We start from the raw sequence: 25,257 nt of genomic DNA, 5'->3' as shown, positions 1-25,257 counted from the left end.
CATTATCACTCCAAAAATTCCTTCCGTTATCATTCATTTGCATTAATTATTAGTTTTACGTAACCTAAAGGACCATAATTGTAGGACATTAAGGATTTTCACTGCAGCGAAATTAAACTACCGCTAATTTTAGAGTTTTTCTGTAATATCTTCAAAACAAATAAAAATATTCGAAAAGCAGAAATGTAGTAAACTAGACAATACAATTTTGCATGTGATACCTATACCACAATTCACATATTTGTTTTTGGTATGTCGCTATTTAGAGAACCCGTAAAAAATTCTAAATCTACCCACAGTAGCAAATCGGAAGTAGATAGATAAGTTGTGATAACGGTATCACATGCAAAATCGTATTGTCTAGTTCACTACGTTTTTACTTTTCGAATATTTTTTTATTTTTTGTTTGAAGGCATTACAGAAAAAACTCTAAAATTAGCGGTAGTTTAATTTCGCTGTAGTGAAGACCCTTAAACCGAAAGATTTCATTCTTGTAATGAAAATGCTAGTACTAAAGGATATGCAACCCACATCAAAGTACAGTCGTTTTGGTTGCCTAACTTGAACAGTTTCTAAAATGCTCGGAAGTATTGGCCCCTTATGATTAATAATGCTCAGGAGATGAGAAATGCCAAGCCAAGAATCTATTCGACACTTCAATCTGGTATTCCTCTTTAACTTGGCTCCCCTCTAATTTCTTTAAATTAAACCTCTCCGTTTTCAGATGTTAAATATTTCCCTTATTCAAGAACAATCTCTGTTTTATTATCGCTGCTACCAGGTAGTGGTTAGTGTCACAATCAGCTCCTCTGATAAACACAACATGAATTATGCTAAAGTGTCTTCTATCTATTAAAATGTAATCGATTTGATTGTGTCTTTTTCCATCTGATGAGGTCTAAGAATATTGAACATCGCGATGTGGAAATTTTGTACTCTTCACGATAAGGTTTTTGGATGTTCTAAAGTTCACGAGTCTAATAATAATAATAATAATAATAATAATAATAATAATAATAATAATAATAATAATAATAATAATAATAATAATAATAATAATAATTCACTGACAGGCGAAATAGTTAAGTACTCCATTGCTTACTGGTCCATTGGAAGTAATATCGTATATATCTATACCATCGGTGGATATAAATGATTAGAACTGCAGAGCAGTAATAATCTGTGATGACTAGAATGGCCATCAGGGTACATTAGTGTTGTCACTACAAGACCATGTTATTAGGCCTGATAGAGTACATAAGTGGCGTTCGAATCACCATAGGGTTCTTGAGCACTGTGAAAGATCACAGAGAATGTCTCGTGTTTGTGAATATCAACGTTAGCAACACGTGATAGATTTTGAAATTGTTCTCATTATAGGTCTGCATGTGTGCAATATGCAGACATGTAGAGCATTCGGAGGTGACAGTGGTCCAATGTTGCACTAAATGGAAATATGGGGAAACCCACCCTCGTCTCAAGACTCTGACCGACTACGTTTGATCACTTAAAGGGAGAATGAGCGCATTGCACCCTTAGCACATCGTAACTCCTTGACATCTCCACCTGTGATACAGGCACAAGTAATGGACTCACTATAACATCTTGTGACATCCCAATTACTGAATTGCCGTCTCATTCATGGGCTCCCATTAATACCGTAGCATATGCGGCTGCATTTGGAATGCTGCTACACTCGGGAAGTATGGATTGCTAATCAGTGGCGTCGCATATTCAGACATAAATCTCGGTTCGTCACCGCCTCGTATGACTATCGTCTGCGAGTATGGCTACACCAAGGGGAAAGGACATGTTGTTACACCTGGCATCATGGTATGAGGAAACATGGCATATTACTTCAGATATCTCTGGTAATGATTCAGGGAACTCTAACGGCACAAGGTACACTCATGTCCAAAATTATTGTGGCATGTCTATAAATATGTTGTTGTAGGAATATAATTTGATAACGAATTCGCCCGGTATTTCTTATAATGTTAGTATGTGTATAATTGGTAAAGACATGTATGTGGAAAATTTCATGTCAAAAGAGCAGTAAATAAGAACAATAAAACGAAAATAAAACTTTCTTGTCCATTTAGCAATTTTGTTTTACTCTTTCCCATTTTCATATTTATAATTCTTTTCCTTTGAAATTTACCCAAACTATATATTTCCCGATTATACTCATAGTATCAGTATTAAAAGTGCCCTGCAAAATCATTATCAAATTATATTCTTACAAGAAGACAGTTATAGATATGCGACAATCATTTTGCACATGACTGTACGTTACGGACATCCTGTGTCCTCACGAATTACCTCATATGTGACAGAAACCTTTTGAGTGTCAGACGGAAAACTTTTGGAAATATTCTCGTATTTTGATCCTTAATGCAATTCCAAATAGAGAAATTTACAGTAAAATTTTAAACAGCCGACAACTGAAATGGAAAACGAAGTATAAGAAACCACATAAGCCATGTATCTAACCGTATAATCTCGGTGCCCGTCTGGTAGAACTGAAAAAAAAAAACTCAGTCAGCATGACCATCGGGCGGTTTAATCCGGTACCTTCTGATTGTGAGATAGATAAGAACGCTAACCGCAAATTAATAAGTGTATTTTGACTTTTTTTAAGCACAATATTTTGATATTATCGGTGTCAGGAAATTTTAAACTTTGGTCTTTAATTTGGAAACAGACAGAAGTTATAGGGGCTAAGTACGCTGAATAACTAGGATTGTGTAATTCGTTAATTCGTTTCTTAGTAAGAAACTTACGATAAACGGAAAATCATTCACCTGCCAAAGCCCATACAAAAATCTCTATTGATTTCACAATAGCCAACTGACAAATGACTCAATTGATCCTAGATTTATGGATGCATTAGTAATAATATTTACAAAGTCCATAACTATATGAACACGAGCTTCTGCTATTAGAGTTACATTGTCATATTCCAATCGTTAGGCACAAAAATTAATGCATGTAGAGTAAAATTATTGGAAGTGGATTTTAGACTACTTAATTTCTGCTTTTACTGCGAGAAAATCAGGTTTACTTCCAGTCGGCAGCAAAAATGTTCGAATAGCTCTATTTTTGACCATTGGCTTATTAATAACTTTCTAATTCTTTAACACGTACCACGAACGACGTTCATTGTCTTACACATACAAAATTCAATACATTGCTTGTGGTGTTGCCACATCCACCTTTGCAACAGCAATTTTCGAATATCATTCATTAAAATCAAACATTTATCTTTCAGTGAAATCTTAGAAATTTGGCAAGCTTCTATCCTCTAATTCGTCTTAAAGGAAAGCACGTGGATAGAAGAAATATTATGTGTGAGCAGTGGCGTCGATTTCAGTATAACTATGAAGGACATTCAAATATGTGTGGTTTGGTGTAATATATCCAATTAAGATAATCAGATCCTTAGAGCAGGCACGTAGCCAAGGGCGGGTCCGGGGGGTCCGGAACCTTCCCTTCGAGACCAGAAATGAAAAAAAAATTAAAGAAGGATGAAACAAAATGAAATGAGAAAAAGAAGGATCAGTGTTAAAAATTTTAAAAAAAACTACAGGAAGCTTTTGGTTACTCTTTTTTATGAGGAGATTTGTATTACTTGCAATACATGGTGGCGAGGTGAGCGAGATATCCTGGAAGAGTCAGGGAATTTGAAATTTCTAGAAAAGTTACAGAATTCTCAGAATTTCTGCTGCTAGTTAGGGAAATTTCAAGCTTCCGAAAGCATAGTGCCGTTGAGTAACAGTGTGGACGTTTTTTATCATAATTTTTCGTCATCGCATCCTTGCAGAATCAAACATGTTATTTTAAAAACAATTTTCTACTGCTTCTTTAACGTGTCATTTGGAACCGACAGTAGTTGAAGGAATAATAAAAACAAAAATTTATATGGAAAAGGAGTTCTTTTAGCATTTGATTCAACAGAAAAAGAAACGCAGATATTGTAAAATATTTTACAAGACATTATTGAGTATGTACTTTTTATAATAGTGAATATGTAGTTTTCATAATAGTTGAGATCATAATGAAAGGAAAATTGTTATATTTGAATAAACAAAAAAAGGAACTTAAATATTGTAAAATCTTTTTCAATACTTTTTAAAATTATTTTATTACTCGAGATTTCTTCATAGTTTGATATTAAAATACTCATATCACGCCCCCCCCCCGTTACGAAATCCTGGCTAAACGAACCAATATATGATCTAGTAAAATAGTCTAAAATGATCGAGCCCCTGGTGTGATGATCACAGTATTTCATGTCACGGACTCCCCCCTTCACGAAATCCTTGCTACGTGCCTGCTTAGAGTCTAAGACAATTTGGGGGATAGGCCTCCTTATTTCCCCTTCAGGATCGAATCTCTAGGTCAGATTTATTTAAGCACTAAAGTTTCACATATTTGTCTCTGTCGAGATTTTCTTTTTAAATACAAAGTTTATAGATAGGAAGCTGCAGTGGTATACTCATCTCTCTACTAACTGGGTGGCCGTCCGCGCTACAAGTGGTAACCAAATTGAACACTTTAGGACATAAAATAAATCTTTATTATTCGTTGGACACTTGTAACTTGGTTGGAAGTTTGAAATACTTTTCTCTAATAAAATATAGCTTCACGAAATCGGTTCGTTGTTTAGCATAACCCTGTAGTACCCTCTTCCAAGTTTTGCAGTAACTAGGTAAAAAATGAAGAAGACAACAGCGACAAATACAAAAAAGTTTGTTGTCGAATATACAAAAACTGGGAATTCATGCTATTATTCAGTTCAAAATCTTTTGTCCTCACGAATTCTGTGGAGGATTTCGAAGTTTGAAACATATAAAATGATAATCATGCTTGTTGTGCTATATGGTTGCGAAACGTGGTCGTTTACTAAAAGGAACGGAAATGGGGAATGCCGGAAACTTTATAACGAAGAACTGCACAATTTATACTGTTTACCAAACATTGTTAGGATCATCAAGTCTAGGAGGTTCAGGTGGGCAGGTCATGAAGCTAGGATGGAAGAAAGTAGAAACGCTTTCAAAGTTTTTTTTTCGGAATCTAATCGGAAAACGTCCATTAGGAAGACTTAGTCGCAGATGGGAGGATAATATTAAGTCGGATCTTGCAAAAATAAGAATACAAAGTAGAAACTGGATCTAGTTGGTTAAGGACAGAAGTCATTGGAGAGCTTCTGGGTTCCATAGGCAATAGAGTTAGTTAGTTTTGTTAGCTAATACACAGAAACAAATAAAGAAAAGGGTCTAAAGTATCATTTATAGGCAAGAAAAAAGCTAGAAATTAATTCTACTTTTAAATTAATTCTTTGAAGCAGATGATAAAATATTATGTTGAGTTTGCAACACTATGTGGACGTAAGCAATGTAGCTGAAGAGGCGTACCGCATCGTGTATTGGTAATCCCATCATTCGCGCTCTGTGCTATATAAACTAAGAAGAAATTTCACGTGAGGATAGTGTTTCGTGATTATCAGCGCAGAGGAAGGGAGAAAATAGGGTAAGTCAGGGCAAAGGACAATATAAGAGTTCTCTCTGTTCTCGAAGGCTAATTCCCTTTTCGGTGGCTCTCCTTCGTGGCACCGTAATCTCCGGAATATCCATAAAATAGTGTCACAGGACAGCTGAGAGACGGGAGGGGAAAAGCAGGGGGGAAATAATGTAATGAAATGAAATGAAACAAATGACTGTGCTCGGTTGTTTTTCACCTAACTTCTTTCTAGATTTATCAACAAGAATCCGTGGGATTTCTTATTCTCTAAAGGGGAAAACATAGACCTCATTTCTTTCTCAATTTCCCGACATCTTAAGGTCTCTTTTCTGCTTTCTTTATATCCCTATGATTTACTTCCATCCTGTCGCTTGACAGAGAATTATTTTATCCACATTTGATTGTCATTAATAGATATTCGATAAACCTAATAATGATAGAGTACAATTTAAATCTTATCTTTGTGCAGATTTACTTTAGGAATGCCACTAGAAAATCATTACGAACGTGATGTTACGCCTAGCCTTGTTAGCTTACAAGTTAAACTCTAGCAAGTGTAGCTTACCTTAGCTTAGCACAAAATACATTGAATAAGTTATTTTTTTCTTAATTTCATTTTAATAATTAGCTTACGTTAGGTTAAGTTCTATTCCTTACGTTTAGGTTACGTGATCCAAGCGTTGGTAAATATAGATTAGAGGACTAGCAATTAATTTTTAATGAGAAGCGCCTTACTTACTGTTAAGTTATTGGTGCAGGCACAAAGTATATATGTGCCAATACAATTCTGAAAGGAGCACTAAGCACTTGTAGAATTTTGTTCATTAACTTTCAATATTTTTGTTTCATTCGAAGTAACAAATTTTAACCTCAAAATACTAATTGTTAATAAGTTTAAGTAAACTTTTACCTTCAAATGTCTACCTACTACTAGGTGAAAAAGTGCCCATTCTTCGCACGGGAAATATAATATTTATGGGAAAACTTTAAAAGTAAAAACAAAAAACTGAAGTATATAACGCGGAGTAATACATTTGGCATTATCCCTATGCATTCTAGGGCCAGCTCACATGAGCGTTCTTCGCACGGAAATAATAAGGTTAATGCGAAGAAAGTACAAAGTTCTGAAAGGTATGCAACCTGGACGGCACGAAGAATGATTTGGTTGCCTACATCATAAGGATTATGATTCACTGTACATAACTCTTACATAAATTTTGATCTCCCAATCTCCACTCGAGTCGAAAACTAAGAACACGATTATTTAAGGAAAAAATGATTATGAAAAATTGTTACATTACCTGAACACGTGCCTCAGTGAGGTTAATTTTCATTGCTAAATCTTCTCTTGTGAATACATCCGGGTAATGCGTCTGGGAAAATGCGTTTTCTAGTTCTTCAAGCTGAAAAAATAAATAAGTTAAAAGAGTAAAATAATAAAAACTTTATTTCACGTATCATTACATTCTAACCTTAGAGAAACAGTCATGTGGGCTGCTAGTCTATATGCACATAAAATAAATGTCCTTACTTCATAAATCCAGAAATGGGAAAATGGAGTAGTGCTATCAATCATTTGTATACTTTATTATTATTATTATTATTATTATTATTATTATTATTATTATTATTATTATTATTATTATTATTATTATTATTATTATTATTTACAAACAGTAAATTATAAGGCCATTAACTACATATTTATAGTTTTGGTTGCCAACATAATAAAAACATAAATTGTTCACGAAATGTTAAATTTCAAGTTTCTCTCCTGGAAAATTTCAATTTTCTACTTAGGCTACTTGGCATCCAAGCCGTTCATATGTACTTGTAGACGTTAAATAAATAAAGTTATAGGCCACTTGGCATCCAAGTCGCTCATATGTACTCGTAGACGTTAAGTAAATAAAGTAACAAAATGATTCTCTGAAAGATTAGTTTTGAAACTTATGAAGCCCAAATACATAATTATATTTAATAATTCTTTGTACGTATCTAACTAAACATCACATTATAAAAATGTGGTATATCATACGTACTGGGTTATTATGAAGATTTATCTGGGGGTAAAATTTTCACAATCTGCTGTTTCTTTTCTTTTGAGGGGAACCTAATCTTCCTTTTCAGCACGAAGGCTGTATGAGACGTGAACCTACAGTTTAAAATGAAATCCAAATCACCGTGAAACGTTCAAATTTAAATGATTCCGTACCGGGAATCGAACCTGAGAGCCCATGCACCAAAGGCACGAATTAAGGTTGGTGTAAACGGACAAGTTTGCCGAGAAATGTCAGAACAGGCTTCGTATCTCGCTCATGTATTTTTTACCTTCCACGAAATTTACAATTTCTCTTACAAATTTAAACCTAGAGACTTCAAACTTTTTGAGAAGAAACTTCATAACCTATGGAAGGCAATAATCCGAGCCTATTTATTATTTATAATTTTCTTCATTGTTGAAACAGTTCCATTGTTAAAGGTTTGGATATCCATTTCAATAATCAAGATATTTCAACAATGAAGAAAATTCTAAATAAAAAGATCGGCACGGATTGTTGCCTTCGATAGGTTATAAAGTTCTTTCTCTAAAACTTTGAGTTCTTTAGGTTGAAATTTGTAAGAAAAATTGTAAATTTTCGTAAAAGGTAAAAAATACATGAGAGATATACGAGGACTGTAGTGGCATCTATCAGCAAAACTTGTCCCTTTAAACCAACCTTAACAACTCACCAGCAGAATGGCGTCGAGGAACTGGTATTCAATGTAAGGAGTTATGTAACTAATGAGTGTTTGAGGTTAAGTCGGTATTGAAACTGATGAGGATATCAGCACTTGTTATGGACAGCCACAGCACAAAGTTGTGTTTGGATAGAGCTTAAATCCATTCTACTTAATGTCATAATAAAATTTAATTTATGTTTATAAATCACTAGCAAAATACCTGTTCTTCGCACCAGAGAATATGTTACATTTTGGATATAAAATACCAATGAGCGCTGAATTTGGATTTAAACAGCATCGGAAGTGTCACTGTTTGTCTCAGTGACCCCAAAAACTATGGATTCGACACTAATATCGGTCATTTTCGATCATTTTTATTTATCTTTCCTCTCCCTTCCCCAAGTTGCGGGGCTGAATAGGGATTTAAACGGCATCGCAAGTATCACTGTTCATCTCAGCGATCCCGAAAACTATGGATTCAACACTAATATCGATCATTTTTGATCATTTCGAAATATCTCCCCCTCCTACTCCTGTTCTAAGTTGCACTATCAAAGTGAAATTATAAAGACCATCCCAGACCCGAACTTCATCTAGCTCTATATCGAAAATTTGACCGAGATTGGTTGCGTGGTTCAAGAGTTATTAAGTCACAATCATAGTAACTTTCAGTTTTATATATGTAGATTAATAAATACTCGATTCGATTTCTGTTCAGTAATAATATTTTGATATACACGTAAATATTAATAATAATGATAATACGTGCTTAAAATATGTATTTTTATTAATAGTAAATGAAATGAAATGAAATTTTTGAATTTTACGTCCCACGCTTATGCCGGTTAGGCTAAAGGAGACGGTGATGATGAGAGATGAGTGAAATGGTGGAATGAAGAAAGTGTGAGGAAACGAGAGAGCGGTGTTTGTCCACCACAAAGTTCAAACGGCGCGAACTGGGATCGAACCAGAGACCCCAAGCACCGGAGGTAAACGCTCTACCACAGCCACCGCGCCCCCTTTTTATTAATAGTGTCATATAACACGTTTTCTTAGGGGAATAATAATTTGGTGTACCGTCTTGAGTCTTTGATAATTTATGCTGTGTCATAGGGAAAGAAAGGTTACAGACCATTGTCCTAGGGTATAATGTCATAAGGTTAATACAAGTACATCATTAGACATGGAATATACAACAAAATTGCTCTTACATTTAAATATACTATCCCAAATCAAGCCTCTAGGGCTTTACGGTACTCAGACCGGAAGTTATGGTCGTCTCGCGTCAATAAGCACCGATTCTCAATAGAATCCAACCTTTCAATCAATGCATGGTATAAAGTTTGCTGTTTAAACACGCACTAAGTTGTAATTTAATTATGAAAGGAAATTTTCAGATGAAAAGTATTTGAAACTTATTTGTTAGTTCTTTTTCTTTCAAGTAAATCGTTATTTTAATGTGAATATGAAAACGACCCGCTCGGGAGAGTAATACTTCCGAAAGTACGTTTTTTCGCGCGCTACCTTAGCCAGCTGTTTTACGCGCTACCCTAGCCAGCGGTTTTACGCGCTATCCTAGCCAGCTGTTTTACGTGATACCTTAGCCAGCTGTTTTACGCGCTACCCTAGCTACCTGCTTTAAATTGATCTCAAAATTTATATGATAGGATCAAGGTGGAACAAAACTAGCCCTGCGAGGCTTCTAACCCGTTCCTACTACTACTACTAATAATAATAATAATTATCTGCACAAAAGTAAGTAAATTACTTTTTGAGTATTATTTTTCATCTTATTTTAATGAAAAAAGTGTTACGAAAATTAACAAAATTGTTACGAAAATTTGAACCCACCCGAAAAGCAATTTTCATTTCTAGCAATGTTGGGCTAGTACGCTCGACTACGAGGGCCGACCTGACAGCAACAAAGGTTTGTTTTCTGCTATATGCATGCTACGTGGCAAGACACGGATAACGCCAACCAATCAGAACCGTGTACTTAGTTCCTACTTCCTGGAGTATTACTCTCCCGAGCTAGTTCTATATAAAATGGCAACAATTAAACAATCTCATAAAAAAAAGCTTTCGCTTGTTATCAATTGACATTAGCGACACCATACGGTTGCCGTTTTGAAGGTAGTTATTATATACGGCGTAGATGGCGGAAATGTGCTGTCGCTTGTAGCGCTATTGCGGCAACTTAAGAACTACGTACATGCGCTGTCTACGGCTACACAAGGAGCACTTATTTGATTCTAGAGTAAGTTACATTCAACTCAGTATTGTTTTCTCTAGGTTTCCAAAAAAGTCGTAGGGAGTTTTGGACAATAGCGATTCTCTTCAATAAAAGTAAGAACTATCAATTGTAGGAAATGTGTAATACCAATTTTCTTTCTTATTATTCGCATTCTTTCCATTTTTTCTTTCCATTCTTTCTATTTTTAATATCTGTGTTAATATTTGAATTCTATGTTATTCACAGCATTTATTCAGCACTGTCATCAGGTGCTGAATAAACATACCTATGTTTGGTTATTTTGAAAAACTAGACGTTCAGTGTATTAATTGTATTTTTTCCATTCTTTGTGAATAAATTATTATTATAATTAATGTTCGATTCATTGTGATTTCCTAATATACTGAAGTCATTTCTGTTGTACAAAAACGAACAGTAAGTAATTTATTTAATTTACTTAATAATAATACAGTAAAATCTCGATTTAACGGACCTCGAATCAATGACTTCAGATTTAACAGCATAATTTGATCCGGAAGTGCTGGCTTATGATCATTTCAGACCGTTTAGATCTTTGATTAAGAAACAATAAGAAAGCAACTTTTTTTTTACCTTTTTGATATGCAGTTGTAAGAAGTTTTTGTTAATAATATAATATGTACATTTAATGTTTTACATTTTATATTTGTACAGTGCAATTTCAAACTTAGAGTCCTATTTTCAATATTGTTCATAATATAACACGATTTAACGGGCTTCAAATTTTGCGAGCAGGGTCATGGTGGATCAGTTGTGTGTTTTCCCTGGTTCGATCCCCGACCAAATAAGTTTGTGGTGGACAACATCGTGTCCGTGGGTTTTGTCGGGGGTACTCCCGTTTTCTCATTCCACCGATTCTTCCATCATCATTCACTTGCCTTAATGATTGTCTTCCGTAGCCTAAAGAGCATAACACGTGATGTTAAACTGAAATACTTCATTTTATAAATTTTACGGACACTCTTTCACTCCAATTAGTCCGTTAAATCGATGGTTTACTGTAATTATAATCTGGAAATCGAATCCAAAGGAAGAGGAAAACATTTACACATAGGATGGCAACTCTGTGGGTATCTCTTACCTGCTGTAATGTAAATGTGGTCCTATTTCGCCGCTGTTTTCTTCTGACAAATGTATCTTCGTGGATTGCTGGATGATACGAATAGCTGGTATCTACAAAAAAAATACCAAAAAAGCAGAAAATTACTACTACTATTATTACATTTAAAAAAAAGAAAACATAAATGCATATCATTTTTATAAAAGGGGAAAAAAAGAGAGAGAGACAACAAATGGATTTAAGAGACTGTCCCTCGCTTACGAAGAGAGACACTGCAAAGCTAATGTTATTAGTTGAACTCGTAGGGGGCAGGGAAACGATTATATAGAGGGCAGCACGAACGGAACATGGAATTAATACCTTGTAACGTTGACAGAGGGCAGGCATATCGTTATAACACAAGTAGAGGAAAACAATATTAACTGTAACAGACGCGAGGTTCCACTACAAATGAGTGTTTTAAGTAAGATTAACGGACGGTTCTGTCATTTTTATATTTTTCCTTTGTGTTTGCCGTTTTTTTTAATGCAGTCACTCGACATAACAAAACATGAATTCCATGAGCAGGGTTAAGCTTTGGAATTTCCAAATGTCTTCTATTTTGATGGATGTCAACCTCTTTTTTTCTCTAAAAAAATTAATGTTTAGGAAGAATATAAAGTAATATCTTAAAATGCAACGAGTTGTCACTTTAAAAATGTAATATTATATAGCGATCGGATGTTAGGCAAAATATGCACTCCTTATTATCAGAAACTAGCGCCAATTACGCCGCTTCGCTGGGATCAAATAAGAATAATTAGTAGTATTTTAAGTTAGTAATATTTTACACTTTTTACTGTTGATGCGTTCTCTGATATCGGACATTTTTATATATCGCCCACTCCCCCTCCCTCAAGTTGCGGCTTCGCTCAGTGTTAGAGCGTTATCTTCTGGTGCATAGGGTTTCTCATTCGATCCTAGCTCGCGCGCCAAGTGAGCGTTGTGATGGACAAACACCGTGTGCGTGGATTTTCTAGGGGTTTTCACGTTTCCTTCTACTTTCTTCAGTCCACCATTTTCATTCATTTCTCAACATTACCGTCTTCTTTAGCCTAGCCGGGATAAGTGTGGGACGTAAAATTTAAAGATTTCATTTCATTATCAAAATAAAAAAATAGTAATATATTTCGTTAGTCAGTCACTTTTTACTATTACTGAAGGATTCTCTGATATGGGCCACTTTCGATCACTTTTATATTATTTCCCTCTCTCCACTTTTATATATCTCCCCTTTCCTCTCACCCCATGAATTTGAATTTAAACAACAGAAGTGTCACTGTTCATCTCAGCGACGTCAAAAACTATGGATTCAACACTAATGTAGGTCATTTTCGATCATTTTTATATATCTCCCCCCTCTTCCCCCTTCCCTAAGTTGCACCGTCAAAGTGAAATGATAAAAACAATCCCAGTCCCGAACCTCATCTAGGTCGAAACTTTGATCAAGATTGGTCGTGTGGTTCAAGAGGTATTAAATCAAAAACCTAGTCAATTTCATTTTCATTTATATAGGAAGATAGATATATAAAAAAGGACATTTTGAAGTTCATTTCGGAGATCTTTGCTTCAATTTAAACAAATGTTATTTTGCCTATTTCACTTTATATAGTTTATATTATTGTTTAGATGCGAAACATTGCTTATTTTTCCTTATTTTCTTTACAATCAGAAGTTCTTTGGGATAAATTCTGTACATAGATATTTTATATTAGGAATACTTTAAATTCTATACATAGATCTTTTATATTAGGAATACTTTAAATTCTGTACATAGATATTTTATATTAGGAATACTTTCTGTCGGTTTAAAGAAATTTTTAAAAAACTAGAAGCAATGGAATCGGTGATTACAGAAAGAATCTGGATCCATTTTGCATAGTTTTCACGTTTTATACAACAGGTATTTAAATCTCCTCAATGGTCATCGTTGTGCAGTCAACCCATATAATTCAACGCTTCCTTTACTTTCTGGTAAAGTAAGTTTGTGGTGCACAACATCATTCCCGTGGGTTTTTCTCGGGATTCTCCCGTTTCTCAATATTCTCATTCCACCAATTCTTCTATCGTCATTCAGTTGCCTTAATCATCGAGCTTCCTTAGCCTAAAGGGCATAATCGTGGGACGTTAAACTGAAAGATTTTATTTTTTTTTATTCTGGGGTAAAAAATGAATTACCTTTTGAAATTCGAAACGAGAAATTTCTCGAGTACCTTCGGTAACACTAGTTCACGTCTTAAGTCTCAAACACTGGTTTAACGTTAAATGATTCAGATATAAATTGATAACGTGATTGTATTAACACAAAGTCAATTGCATTTTTTTTTGTTTTCACTTGTATTAACACAATGAAGAGCATTTATCAACATTTCAAAGATGCGCAAACCATTACACAATATACTCCAATAATAAATTTGGTTTAAATGTTTTTTTACCACACTCTTTGTGGTTCTCTCGTGACTGATAACTTCTAGATGACTGATAACTTTTAGATGACTGATAATTTTTAGATGACTGACAATTTTTAGATGACTGATAAAGATGACTGATAACTTTTTAGATGACTGATAACTTCTAGATGAAATTATGAAAGAAATCAAGGTAGTTTAAATGTTGTTTTACCACACTCTTTGTGGATCTCTCGTGACTGATAATTTCTAGATGACTGATAACTTTTAGATGACATAACTTTTAGATGACTGATAACTTTTAGATGACTGATAACTTCTAGATGAAATTACGAAAGAAATCAAGGCATAAATTTACAAACAGGATGAGAGATTTTTTTAGGAGCAAAACGAGAAAGTTTCCTTTTTTTCAGACTCGAGACAAGATTTCTTCAAAATTACGAGACGAGACATTTCCCAATGTTTTGCTATTGTCTGTGCTGCTAGGGTGCATGGTTATTTGAGTGCTCGATGTAAATTTGCTCCCACGTTCGATCTTCACTGAGGCACTTGTGACTTTCGCATAACTTTCAAAACTATGACCTAAGCAGCTTCTTTTTCCTTTTTTTTTTATTATAGCTAACTGTTTTTCCTTTCCCTACATGATTAGAGTAGCTTAGCTTCTTCATTAAGCTCAACTGATTTTGGTACATTGTCTTGGGTTCAACCCACCGTTTTAGACACAACATTTTTGTGTATCATTCCGTCATAACGAGGTAATAGGAAAACTTCTTGAATTTAAAGGTACCACACTCTGGCCTATCAAAGCAAGAAATAACAGTAAGGGCGCATCACAATTTGAAAAAAAAAATACTTGTGTGTGCGGTCTATAACGCTAAGGAGCAACGATGCCGATTTCTGTATATTTTTAGAAGGCCCGTTCAAGTTTGTATGACTCATTATCTGATATTCAAGCAGATATCCAGATCCTGTACGAAGAAAAATGCAAAATCCAGTCGGCACGTAAATGCTGTTTTTACCAGGTTACGCGCGTCACCACATTAAGTAATGTTGTTTCATCACCAGTACGATCTACACCATCGTCCAGCGAAAATTTTGTATTGTGGGACCACCATTTCAAATCTAGAATTAACGCCATACCCATTCCGACGGTGGTAACTTAGGTATATAATGTTGTTACTACCTTCCTACGAGTGTCCCCTCTTGGTTCTTTCTAAATCTGTGACTCCCTACCTTACGAGAGTAATAGTTTTTAGCACGAAATCAATCATGTGAATAAAATTATCCAATCACAGCGAGTCTAGTTCGACGTCGAACTCCAGACTTGGCATGATGTTCCCACCTGCTGTACTTTTATACATGAAATTACATTACTTAAGGAGCGCACCCGCGTAAATACGATGTATCCACACGGAAATCCTAGTTCTTTTTTTTCTCAGTGTCGGGAGGCTAAATAAAGGGTCTTTTCTGGTAAGATAGTGAAATCGGCCCTTGATCCAAATTGGGTCGCTATTGGCCAAAAACGTTACCCTTGACCTAAAACTACCTAAAAAAAAATGACCACTACAGAAAAACCAAATATATCTCCGCAACAGTGCTTCCACTTCAACTGACTTTTGCACAACAAAGTTACACACAGCTCGCGGTAGAGAGCGCCACTGTGTGCGGCCACTGAAGCAATCACGAGAAACCGACGCGAGGTATGTGTAACTTTGCAAGAGTCGGTTGAAGTGGAAGCACTGTAACGGAGATATATTTGGTGTTTCTATTCCGAAATGGACACAATCGAAACATCCAAAGAACGACAGAAGCAGAAGGGACAAAAAAGAAAGGAAAATTGTCAACTTTGGCAAAGGATTGTTTGAAGAGGCCCTCACCTTGAGGGCCCTAAAATGGCGGGGAAAACTGTGCGAAAAACACGTATGTTTTCAGTTTTATTTCTTTTTGACAATGTTGCCATCAGTTTCAGGCCCCGAAAAAAATATATCTTGTACCTAAGAATACAATAAATTTTTTAACCAAAAAATCAGGAAGTGTCTCTCCCCCCCCCCAAATCTAGAATTTTTTGAAATTTTCAACACGCAAAAATATAAAGAAAATACACATTGATGGTTTTGAAAAAAATCCACATTTACATCTAGATAGCATCTACAATCTGTGAAACTTTCAAAATTTTTGGACCACCCTCACCAAAATTTAAAAATATTCAACTTTGAGCATGTATGATACGATAATTTGGTAAGGGGACGGGGTAGGGGGTCAAAAAATTTTTTGAGGTAGTTTTAGGTCAAGGGTAACCTTTTGGGTCAATAGCTACCCAATTTGGAGCAAGGGCCGATTTCACTATCTCACTATTAAAGACCCTTTGTGGGGACATGGGCTCAAAATCGGTACCCGTGTCAACAAGTTCCCGTTGCATCCAGCTATAAAAGGAATTCACTACCACACTAAATAATTTGCTTTAATTGGAAGAATTACATTTTCGTTTATGATGGAGTAATGTTTCTATTTGGTAAGCAATTTCGCCTACACTAATCATGTATATGTAGCTACTCCATTGAGCTTGCTTCTCTATCACAGTGTAAGAGAAAATGGAAAACGTATATTCAAAATTAGGAAAAGAAAAAAAAAGAGAGAGGAACCAAATATTAAAAGCGTGGCGAACAGGCGCGAAATATAACACCACGTTAAAAGAAAGAAAAAAAAGCACGTATAGTACATCATCACTTTCATACAGAGAGTGTGTATCTCGTTGTTAACAAGTACTTTAACACAATGGAGGCTTAATGTTTAGTTCTCGCAATGCCTTTGATTACTTTAATGGGCGACAGACGAAGCGTTGGTTAGGAAAGGGGAGGGGATATTTATGGATAATATGGTAGGCCGATGACGGGGAGGGGGAGGGGGAAGTAACGCCACTTACTTTTCAGTTTGATGCTTGTATAATAAAGCGAAAATGTCTCTGTATGCATGTTTATTGCATGCCTGCTTCGTGTAAATTGGTTGCGATGATGTTTATATATACATGTATCGGCACTATATTTCATTTTTTAGCTCGTTTGCTCTGATCAATGAGAGATTGAGTTTGAATATATAATATCCACGCACTCACTCAACGACGTAGTAAGAGAGACGAGAAACACACACCTGTACTCCGTATGTGACAGTCACACACCTACAACAACCAATCACAAGACGAGAGAGTGAGAGAGTTCCAGGAAACTGTTATGTAGACATCCAATAAAAGTTTCTCGTTCGGAGCTGGAAGAGTCACGTACGAATAAGCGGTTCCCCAATGTATTGAATATCGTTTACAGTGGTCTGGAACTGGAATTGGAACTGTCACCAAAAGATAAGTAGTTTCTCATATATTAAAAAGTTAAAGTGATCTGGAACTGGAATTGAAACGATACAGAAAATAGGAGCGATTCACACCTAGGGCGCTTCAAAAGTTCTATTATGCATAAATAGATTTTTAAAAGTAATTTTCACAAAAATAATTATTTTTCTATTTTTTAGTACGATTTGCTAACTTTGTTTTATTTTTTAAAAGAAAAGTATATTTTTAAATTAATTCGTTTCTTCTTTAAGTTTACAACATGAATCCGATCTTTATTTGTTAATGTGATAATACTGCAGATGATCTCCAGAAGAAACACGCTTTGACTACATTAATCATATTTTTGTTTTAAAAAAAAGAAAAAAGAAAAAGAAAAAACAATATTAAATGACTTCAATAAAAGCACTAAAATTTAGGACAAATTAAAGCGCTAAAATTATAAAATAATAATAGTAAAGCGCTTAAAAGCAGAAAATAATTTATTACTATTGTCTACAAAAAAATTGAAGTGAGTGCTAAGCCTAAAAAATTAATTATCATCGAATCTTAATTTACATTAAGTATTAGTTTGTTTGAGTTGCCAAAGACTTCAATTTTTTATATAGATAATAATAGTTAATTATTATCTGCTGTTAAGAAGTTTATTGTTATTATTATTATTTGCCTTTAAGCGCACTTTATTATTATTATTATTATTATTATTATTATTATTATTTTAAGTGCTTTATTATTATTATTTTCTGCTTTTAAGCACATTATTATTATTATTATTATTATTATTATTATTATTATTATCATTTTCTGCTTTTTACTGCGTTCTTAAATTCGTTATTTTTTAAAGCTTATTTAATTTTTCCAGCTTTTCGTTACCCTAATAGTTTAGACAAGTTCCTACAAAATGGGTCGGACTACTAAACATGCCTAACCCATTATAACTGCACATGGAAATTATTGCAAACTAAAACACAAATTCTGCAAACGTCGTGTTGACACACACCGCTACGGAATAAAGCCCATAGGTTCTAGAGGAGAATTCTACGTATTCCTCCCGTCGAACGACCTGGCAATAACTGAGTTCGCGTTGCCAAATTTAGCTATCGCAAGACAGTTAACTGCGAAAGAATGGACTTGCCAAATTTCCTATTGTTATTCTAACTGTCATTCTTACTTTCGTCGTTTACGTACTATAAAGCAAAAGTAACTACATTTTAAAATGTTCTGACACATTTTTAATTGAGAGCAGGTATAGTGCGTTCACTCAACAGAAGTGCAGTTTGGCAAATTTCTTTCAAGTTCTCATGCTGATTTTTACAACAGCATCTCTTGCTCCCTTCATCCCTTTTGTGACCGCATTTGCGGTTTAACACCCACAGTGTCTACTTTTTCTTCCCAATACTATGGCTAATATGAAACAGATATCAGGCATCGTAAGAACAATGAAGCTGATTCTGGGAACAGAGATCAAGTATTATTATATATATAACAATCATTTAACTCAAAAGGACAGCTGAGCTCCCTCGTGGCTAAGCGGTTAGCATACGCGCCTTTGGCGTGGGAGACCCGAGTTCAATTCCCGGAGGGAGCTCATGTGGTTCGGATTCCACGTTAATCAGTAGGTCCACGTCTCATATAGCCTCGCTGCTGAAAGGGACGCTAAACTAAAATCAACTCAACTCAAAAGGACAGCGTTTGGAACTGTGGCAACTTAAGACTCCACGTAGAATTAACAAGCGACTGTCAAGTGTTTTGAAATGAGGGTTCTAATTGGCCATTTAGTTATGAGAGGGTGTTTCCCGCAAGATCTCTTGGACGATGACTTATTTATGGCACAAGGTACCCATACGTAGAAAGCTTCATTCTTTATATAAAAACTGCCCTTCGGTTGAAAAAACGAACTGAAAATCTATCTTACTTGAGTATTGCTTCTCTTCCTGTTGTCGGCTGCAGGTAGGGTTATTTTTACATAGACCATAAATGTTTTTTTTTTTTTTTAAGTGAAAATACTTTTATACATAACTACACAACGTGACTTGTGTCATGTTTTATTCTACGAATTGAAACAACAGTCGTATTTTTTAAATGCCCTATTACATGCACTTGTATAAATGTGATACATAACTCATCTCTTTTCGACAGAAGAAGACTCGGTGGCTCAGTAGTTGAGCGCTTACCTCTGGTGCGTGGGGTCCCTGGTTCGACCGCCGCCGAAGTTAAGTTTGTGGTGGACAAGATCGTGTCCCTGGGTTTTCTCGAAGTACTCCCGATTATATCGTAAAGGTGGGCTCCACCGGTATTGTAACAGAGCGGTTCTTGAACGACTGACCGTAGAAATTCAAACTCCGATTAGTGATAATTTCACGGCCTTGTTTTTATTACAAGTGTAAACTCTTTGGCCAGTGGAGAGGAGGGCGTGGATCATGGGTAAGAGTTGCTGACGACGGGTTTTGGTGAGTGGTGGGTTAGAGTGGGTCATGGTTGGTCATGGGTCCAGTGAGTCATGGCTTATATGTCACGGTGAGTGGTGAGTCAGTGGGTCATTGACTCGCGTCATCTTTGCAGTAAGGATACAGTGTTCCCGAATCAGGAAACTCGCTATCACCTTGCGAAATTGCCCTCCTATCGTTACTTTAGATAAACACTTATAACTATCTGAAGCACATTAAAATATTGAATTATACAAAGCACTTAATATTACAGTCTGGGTTATACAGATGAATTATGCTGATTTAACCATGTTCCATGTACTTTCAATATAAATAAAAGAACAAAATATATATATTACTACAAATCGAGACGAAAGAACTTCTATTACAAAGATCATACGGAACTCTTAGTAACTATCCGACAAGGGGTAAGGGAGAAATCGTATTAGGATAATACAGATAGAAAAAAACAAGGGGTTCTTTACAATCACATAGTGGGGAAGGGAACAACATTTACACACTTAAACAATACACAGAAAAATATACATGTATGTGTAAAACACATTGCTACACATATGTGGAAGTCATTGGTGGCTACAAATGCAGCAAACATAGACAGAGCACCCATCATCATCATCAATATCGGAACTATCTGTTAATTGATTGGGTTGTAACACTCTGCTTTATTTAGAGCTGCTAAAAAAAGAGAGATAATTGAGAGAGGGAAAAACTACATCGAGTCCAGTATTTCAGAGCAAATTAAATTTTCGCGTGAGTTTGCGCGCACCGATTATCAATTGAAAATTTGGATGTTGTCAATTAGAACTCATCAATCAGCACATTATATATATATATATATATATATATATATATATATATATATATATATATATATATATATATAATGCTTTTAAAAAGTGTTAAGTGGCATACAGTCTCATAATGATAATAGTTGTTCGTATTCGTATGTTATATGTTAGTAAATCTGTTTTAATAATAAGGCACACCACATACATGTGTTTCAATCGCTGGTTTCAAATAACATTTGCTGGCATTAATCATAGTTTCATATTCAGGATATTTATTTATTTATTTATTTGAGAAGAATACAACAGGTAATTCTACCTAATTACAGTATTCATATCAAAGTTACACAGAAGAACTGTAATATATTTACGAAATCTATCCTGACTCATACCATCAGTGGCGGCGATTAGGGTTATAAGTGAGGTTGAGGACAATCTTAATATTTGTATATCAATGTTAGTTTTCCTGGTTGTTTCTAACACTTTGTTTGACGGAAAGTTGTATAACTAATAGAATACTGTCTTTTTCAGATAAAATACCGTATATCGTAATTCATAGTTGATTAAGTAAATTGGCAAGAGCAACGCAAGTAGGTACTAGCCTTTTGTATTCTTAAACAACGAAAGTAGAAGAGATTTGATTCCTTGCTCATAAACATCTTAAAATTCTGTCTGGAAAATTGAGTGAACAGATTATGTACTAACAAATTTGCAAAACAAATAAATAGAAATGATAATATTAATCATAGTAATGAATATTGAGGTTTCTTTTGTAGAAGTTATATTGAAACTGGGAATTAATGAGTAACTTAGATTTTTAATTCTATACATATCTTTAAATGTACGTTATTACTCCTAGAAAATGAAAAACAAAAAATACTAGAAGCATATGCTACGACATTTAAAGAAATACTTAATTGCAATATTGCTTTGAATTGCAATTACAACGCAGTTATTGTAGCTTTCATAACTCCACGGGAAAACAAATAATCAATACGTACTCATGCAATGGCAAATATTATATGGTATCATTTTTTTTCTCTATAAACCGGTACAACATACAAAACTTTACATTTCCAAATGACACTATATACATTAAGGGGCCACTTCAAAAAAATGGAGGCAACTTCCCCTCTTGCCCCCCTAATCGTCACTCCTGTATATCATATATATCCAGAACATTTTCACATTTACTGAGTTTGTTGTATACTGCAATGACCCTCCACTGTTTTATTGCATTTGTTCAAGTTTTCTTACAAGGAAAAAAAATTCTATTGCCCACATGTATGTTTCCAATGAGTATCCTGAGATGGAAGGCAGAGACCAAATCCTTACAATTTAATTTGTTATTTTATATTTTACAATAATATCGTGTCATTTAAAACTCTTTTGTTATTGAGAGACATTGTTCTAAAATATTTATTATGCGAAGTACTATTATCATATCTAGAGAAGATACCTGTTCTCTTGTACACCAGAAACCGTAGGTATAATCTATATTTTCTTCCACAGAAGATGCACAGAAATTTCCGTTATTCGCTAAATCAAATGTTTATCTGTGTTTTTGAAAATATTCATGATGATTTTTTTAAAGAAGTAGTAAATGAAAATATTTTGGTAGATAATTTAAATTTTAAAATGCAAAAAATATTTTTTTCCCTTATAAATAGGGAAATTTCATGCTATAATCATTCTACTTGGTACAATTTAGTTATTATATCTATAAAGTGCAAATTTTATAGTTGTTAAAAATGCTATTATATACTCAATTAATCAAATAGTCTTATACCAGAGTGCAAGCTTTTAATAGTCGGAAAATGTTACAATTTGAAATAATGAATTAAAGATTTCTAACCCACTCTATGTTAGTACTTATAAAATATGAAATTGAAATTTTACAATGTACGAGGGTAAGTCAACTGAAAACCATAAAAGTAGAAATAAAAATCCGCATATGGCGCCAGTGAGCTGTAAGTTGGCATGCCTGTTTACGATAGTATGCCGGATGTCTCCTAGGTGGCAGCAGCCGGCAGATGCACAAACACCGGCGCAACAACAGTTTCAAAATGGCAGCCCCACTAGCCACATGCACCGTTGAAGCCATCGTTTTGGAAAACCGCCGTGTGACAATAGACGAAATTGCAGCATGTGTACACATGAGTCATGGATCGGCACATCATATTGTGAATGATGTTCTCCAGTTTCATAAGGTGTCTGCAAGATGGGTGCACCGACAACTGACGCCTGAACTGAAACAGCGACGTGTTGATGCGTGCGAAGACCTTTTGTGGCGTGCTGAATGTGACGGTAATGCCTTCCTGTCACGAATCGTCACTGGTGACGAAACATGGGTGCATTACCATCAGCCTGAAACAAAGCGAGCGAGCAAGAAGTGGCGGCAGGAAGTTCCACTCCGATGAAGAGGTACGCAACGCGGTGCACGAGTGGTTGCGCCGTCGCCCAAAAGACTTTTTCTGCAGGTATTCAGGCTCTTCCGAAGCGCTGGCGGACTTGCATTGAACGAGGAGGGGACTATGTTGAAAAGTGATTTACTTCTGTACCCTGTGTGACCAATAAATAATATTTAAAGAAATAATTATGGTTTTCATTTGACTCCCCCTCGTACTATCATTAGTTGTTGCACAATGTTCTATAATTTTTAATAAAACTTTACAGTGTGTATTTTAAGCATTTATAAAAGTAAATAGCTATAACCTTTTTTTTTTTTGCAACGTAACATTTCAGCAGTTACAGAATACAATTACTCGTATCAAATTTACATATTTTTAATAGTTACAAAAATAAAAAACATAAAATCTTATTTATTTTCCTTTCTTTGTGTAATTGTAAAGGTTGAGATATAGCATATTGACTATTTAAAATGTTATAACAACGTTTTCTATCAGATACAATAATATTATAATAAAAATAGTAACGAATTCTAAACTATCACTCATGTTCAAGAAGAAACTCATTTTCATGAAAAAGTCGTTTTTTTTTTTTTTTTTGCCAGCTCTTTTCATTTTTGCGCTATGGAAGACAATATTGAAACAAGATTTGGAACTAGTTTCCTAACATTTCCTGTAAAGCAGTGCTATTCAACCAGGGATGGATACGCGAAGATGTTTCTGTAGGTATGTAATCCTAAAATAAGGATATTTCCAATATTTAATGAATGATCATAGTTGAAGAAAATTTTGAAATTTCCATGTTATTTTTTTCGGATGTGCGCTTTATTCGGCTGTAAATAGTCTTTTAACTGGCACACTGATTGTCTTTTAATTGGGTCTCTATTTGTTCCCCTTTTTAATCAACAGAACATGTCTATTAAGTTTAATAAGTTAATTTCAATTTAGTTTCTTTTAAACAGCTTCAGAGAGTACACAATTGGATGGCAAACTGTGTCTAGCAGTACGCAAGAAAAAGGTTGAATAGCACTGCTGTACAGGAATAAATTCGGTTATGGATCCGATTCTTGCAGTATTGAATCATTCTTTTTTTTTAAAAAAAAAAATAGCTTTGCATTATCTATTATCATTTTTAGTAATATGATGCTTAAAGTTGATCAAGATTTTTACTACTTTTGAACAGAGTTAAGGCTGGAGATTAAACCTAATCTTCGGTAACTAAACCCATGCAAGAAAAAACTCTCGCTATATCTTATTTTTGTTTGTCTCATATCTGTCATCAGATTGACGATTACTCTTATAACCAATGGATTGACGATTAATCTCATACAGATCAATAGATTGACAATTGCTCTCATATCTATCGACAGATTGACGATTGCTTGCATACCCATCGACAGATTGACGATTGCGCTCATACTTATAGACAGATTGACAATTGTTCTCATATATTTCAATAGATTGACGATTACTCCCATATCCGTGGATAGATTGACGATTGCTCTCATACCCAGTGGATTGAAGATTAATCTCATATAGATCAATAGGTTGACGATTCCTCTCATACTTACCAACATATTGACAATTGCTCCCATATCCATCAACAGATTGACGATTGCACTCACACCTATCGACAGATTATCGTTTTTCCCTCATACTTATAGACAGATTGAAGATTATTCTCAAACATATCAATAGATTGACGATTGCTCCCACACTTGAAACAGATTGACGATTACTCTCATACCTGTGTATAGATTGACAATGTCGACCTGTGGACAGATCGACGATTATTCTCATATCTATCGACATATTAACGATTACTTTCATACTTATCGACAGATTGACAATTGCTCTCATACATTTAAACAGATTCACGATTGCTCTCATACCTGTCGACAGACTGATAAATGCTTTCATACCCGTCGACAGATTGACAATTGCTCTCATACTTTTAAACAGATTGACGATTGCTCTCATACCTGTCGACAGACTGATAATTGCTCTCATACCCGTCGACAAATTGACAATTGCTCTCATACTTTTAAACAGATTGACGATTGCTCTCATACCCGTCGACAGATTGACAATTGCTCTCATACTTTTAAACAGATTCACGATTGCTCTCATACCTGTCAACAGACTGACAATTGCTCTCATACCCGTCGACAAATTGACAATTGCTCTCATACTTTTAAACAGATTGACGATTGATCTCATACCTGTCGACAGACTGACAATTGCTCTCATACCC

At 34.9% G+C, this 25,257-nt stretch overlaps 1 protein-coding gene across 1 annotated transcript in view; it reads right to left on the bottom strand.

Moving 5' to 3' along the window:
* Drgx (Dorsal root ganglia homeobox) overlaps positions 1-25,257 on the bottom strand; it is a 276,072-nt gene that overhangs the window by 132,638 nt on the left and 118,177 nt on the right. Inside the window, exons 3-4 of the mRNA XM_081760532.1 lie at positions 11,601-11,692; positions 6,825-6,926 (exon numbers count right to left, since the gene is read on the bottom strand). Of these exons, the coding sequence (XP_081616658.1) occupies positions 6,825-6,926; positions 11,601-11,692 (194 nt within the window). The remainder of the gene's footprint in view (positions 1-6,824; positions 6,927-11,600; positions 11,693-25,257) is intronic.

Source organism: Thermobia domestica, chromosome 5 (assembly GCF_964235325.1).
Source record: "Thermobia domestica chromosome 5, izTheDome1.hap1.1, whole genome shotgun sequence".
Classification (NCBI taxonomy): domain Eukaryota; kingdom Metazoa; phylum Arthropoda; class Insecta; order Zygentoma; family Lepismatidae; genus Thermobia; species Thermobia domestica.
This window is presented reverse-complemented; position numbering and strand designations above follow the sequence as displayed.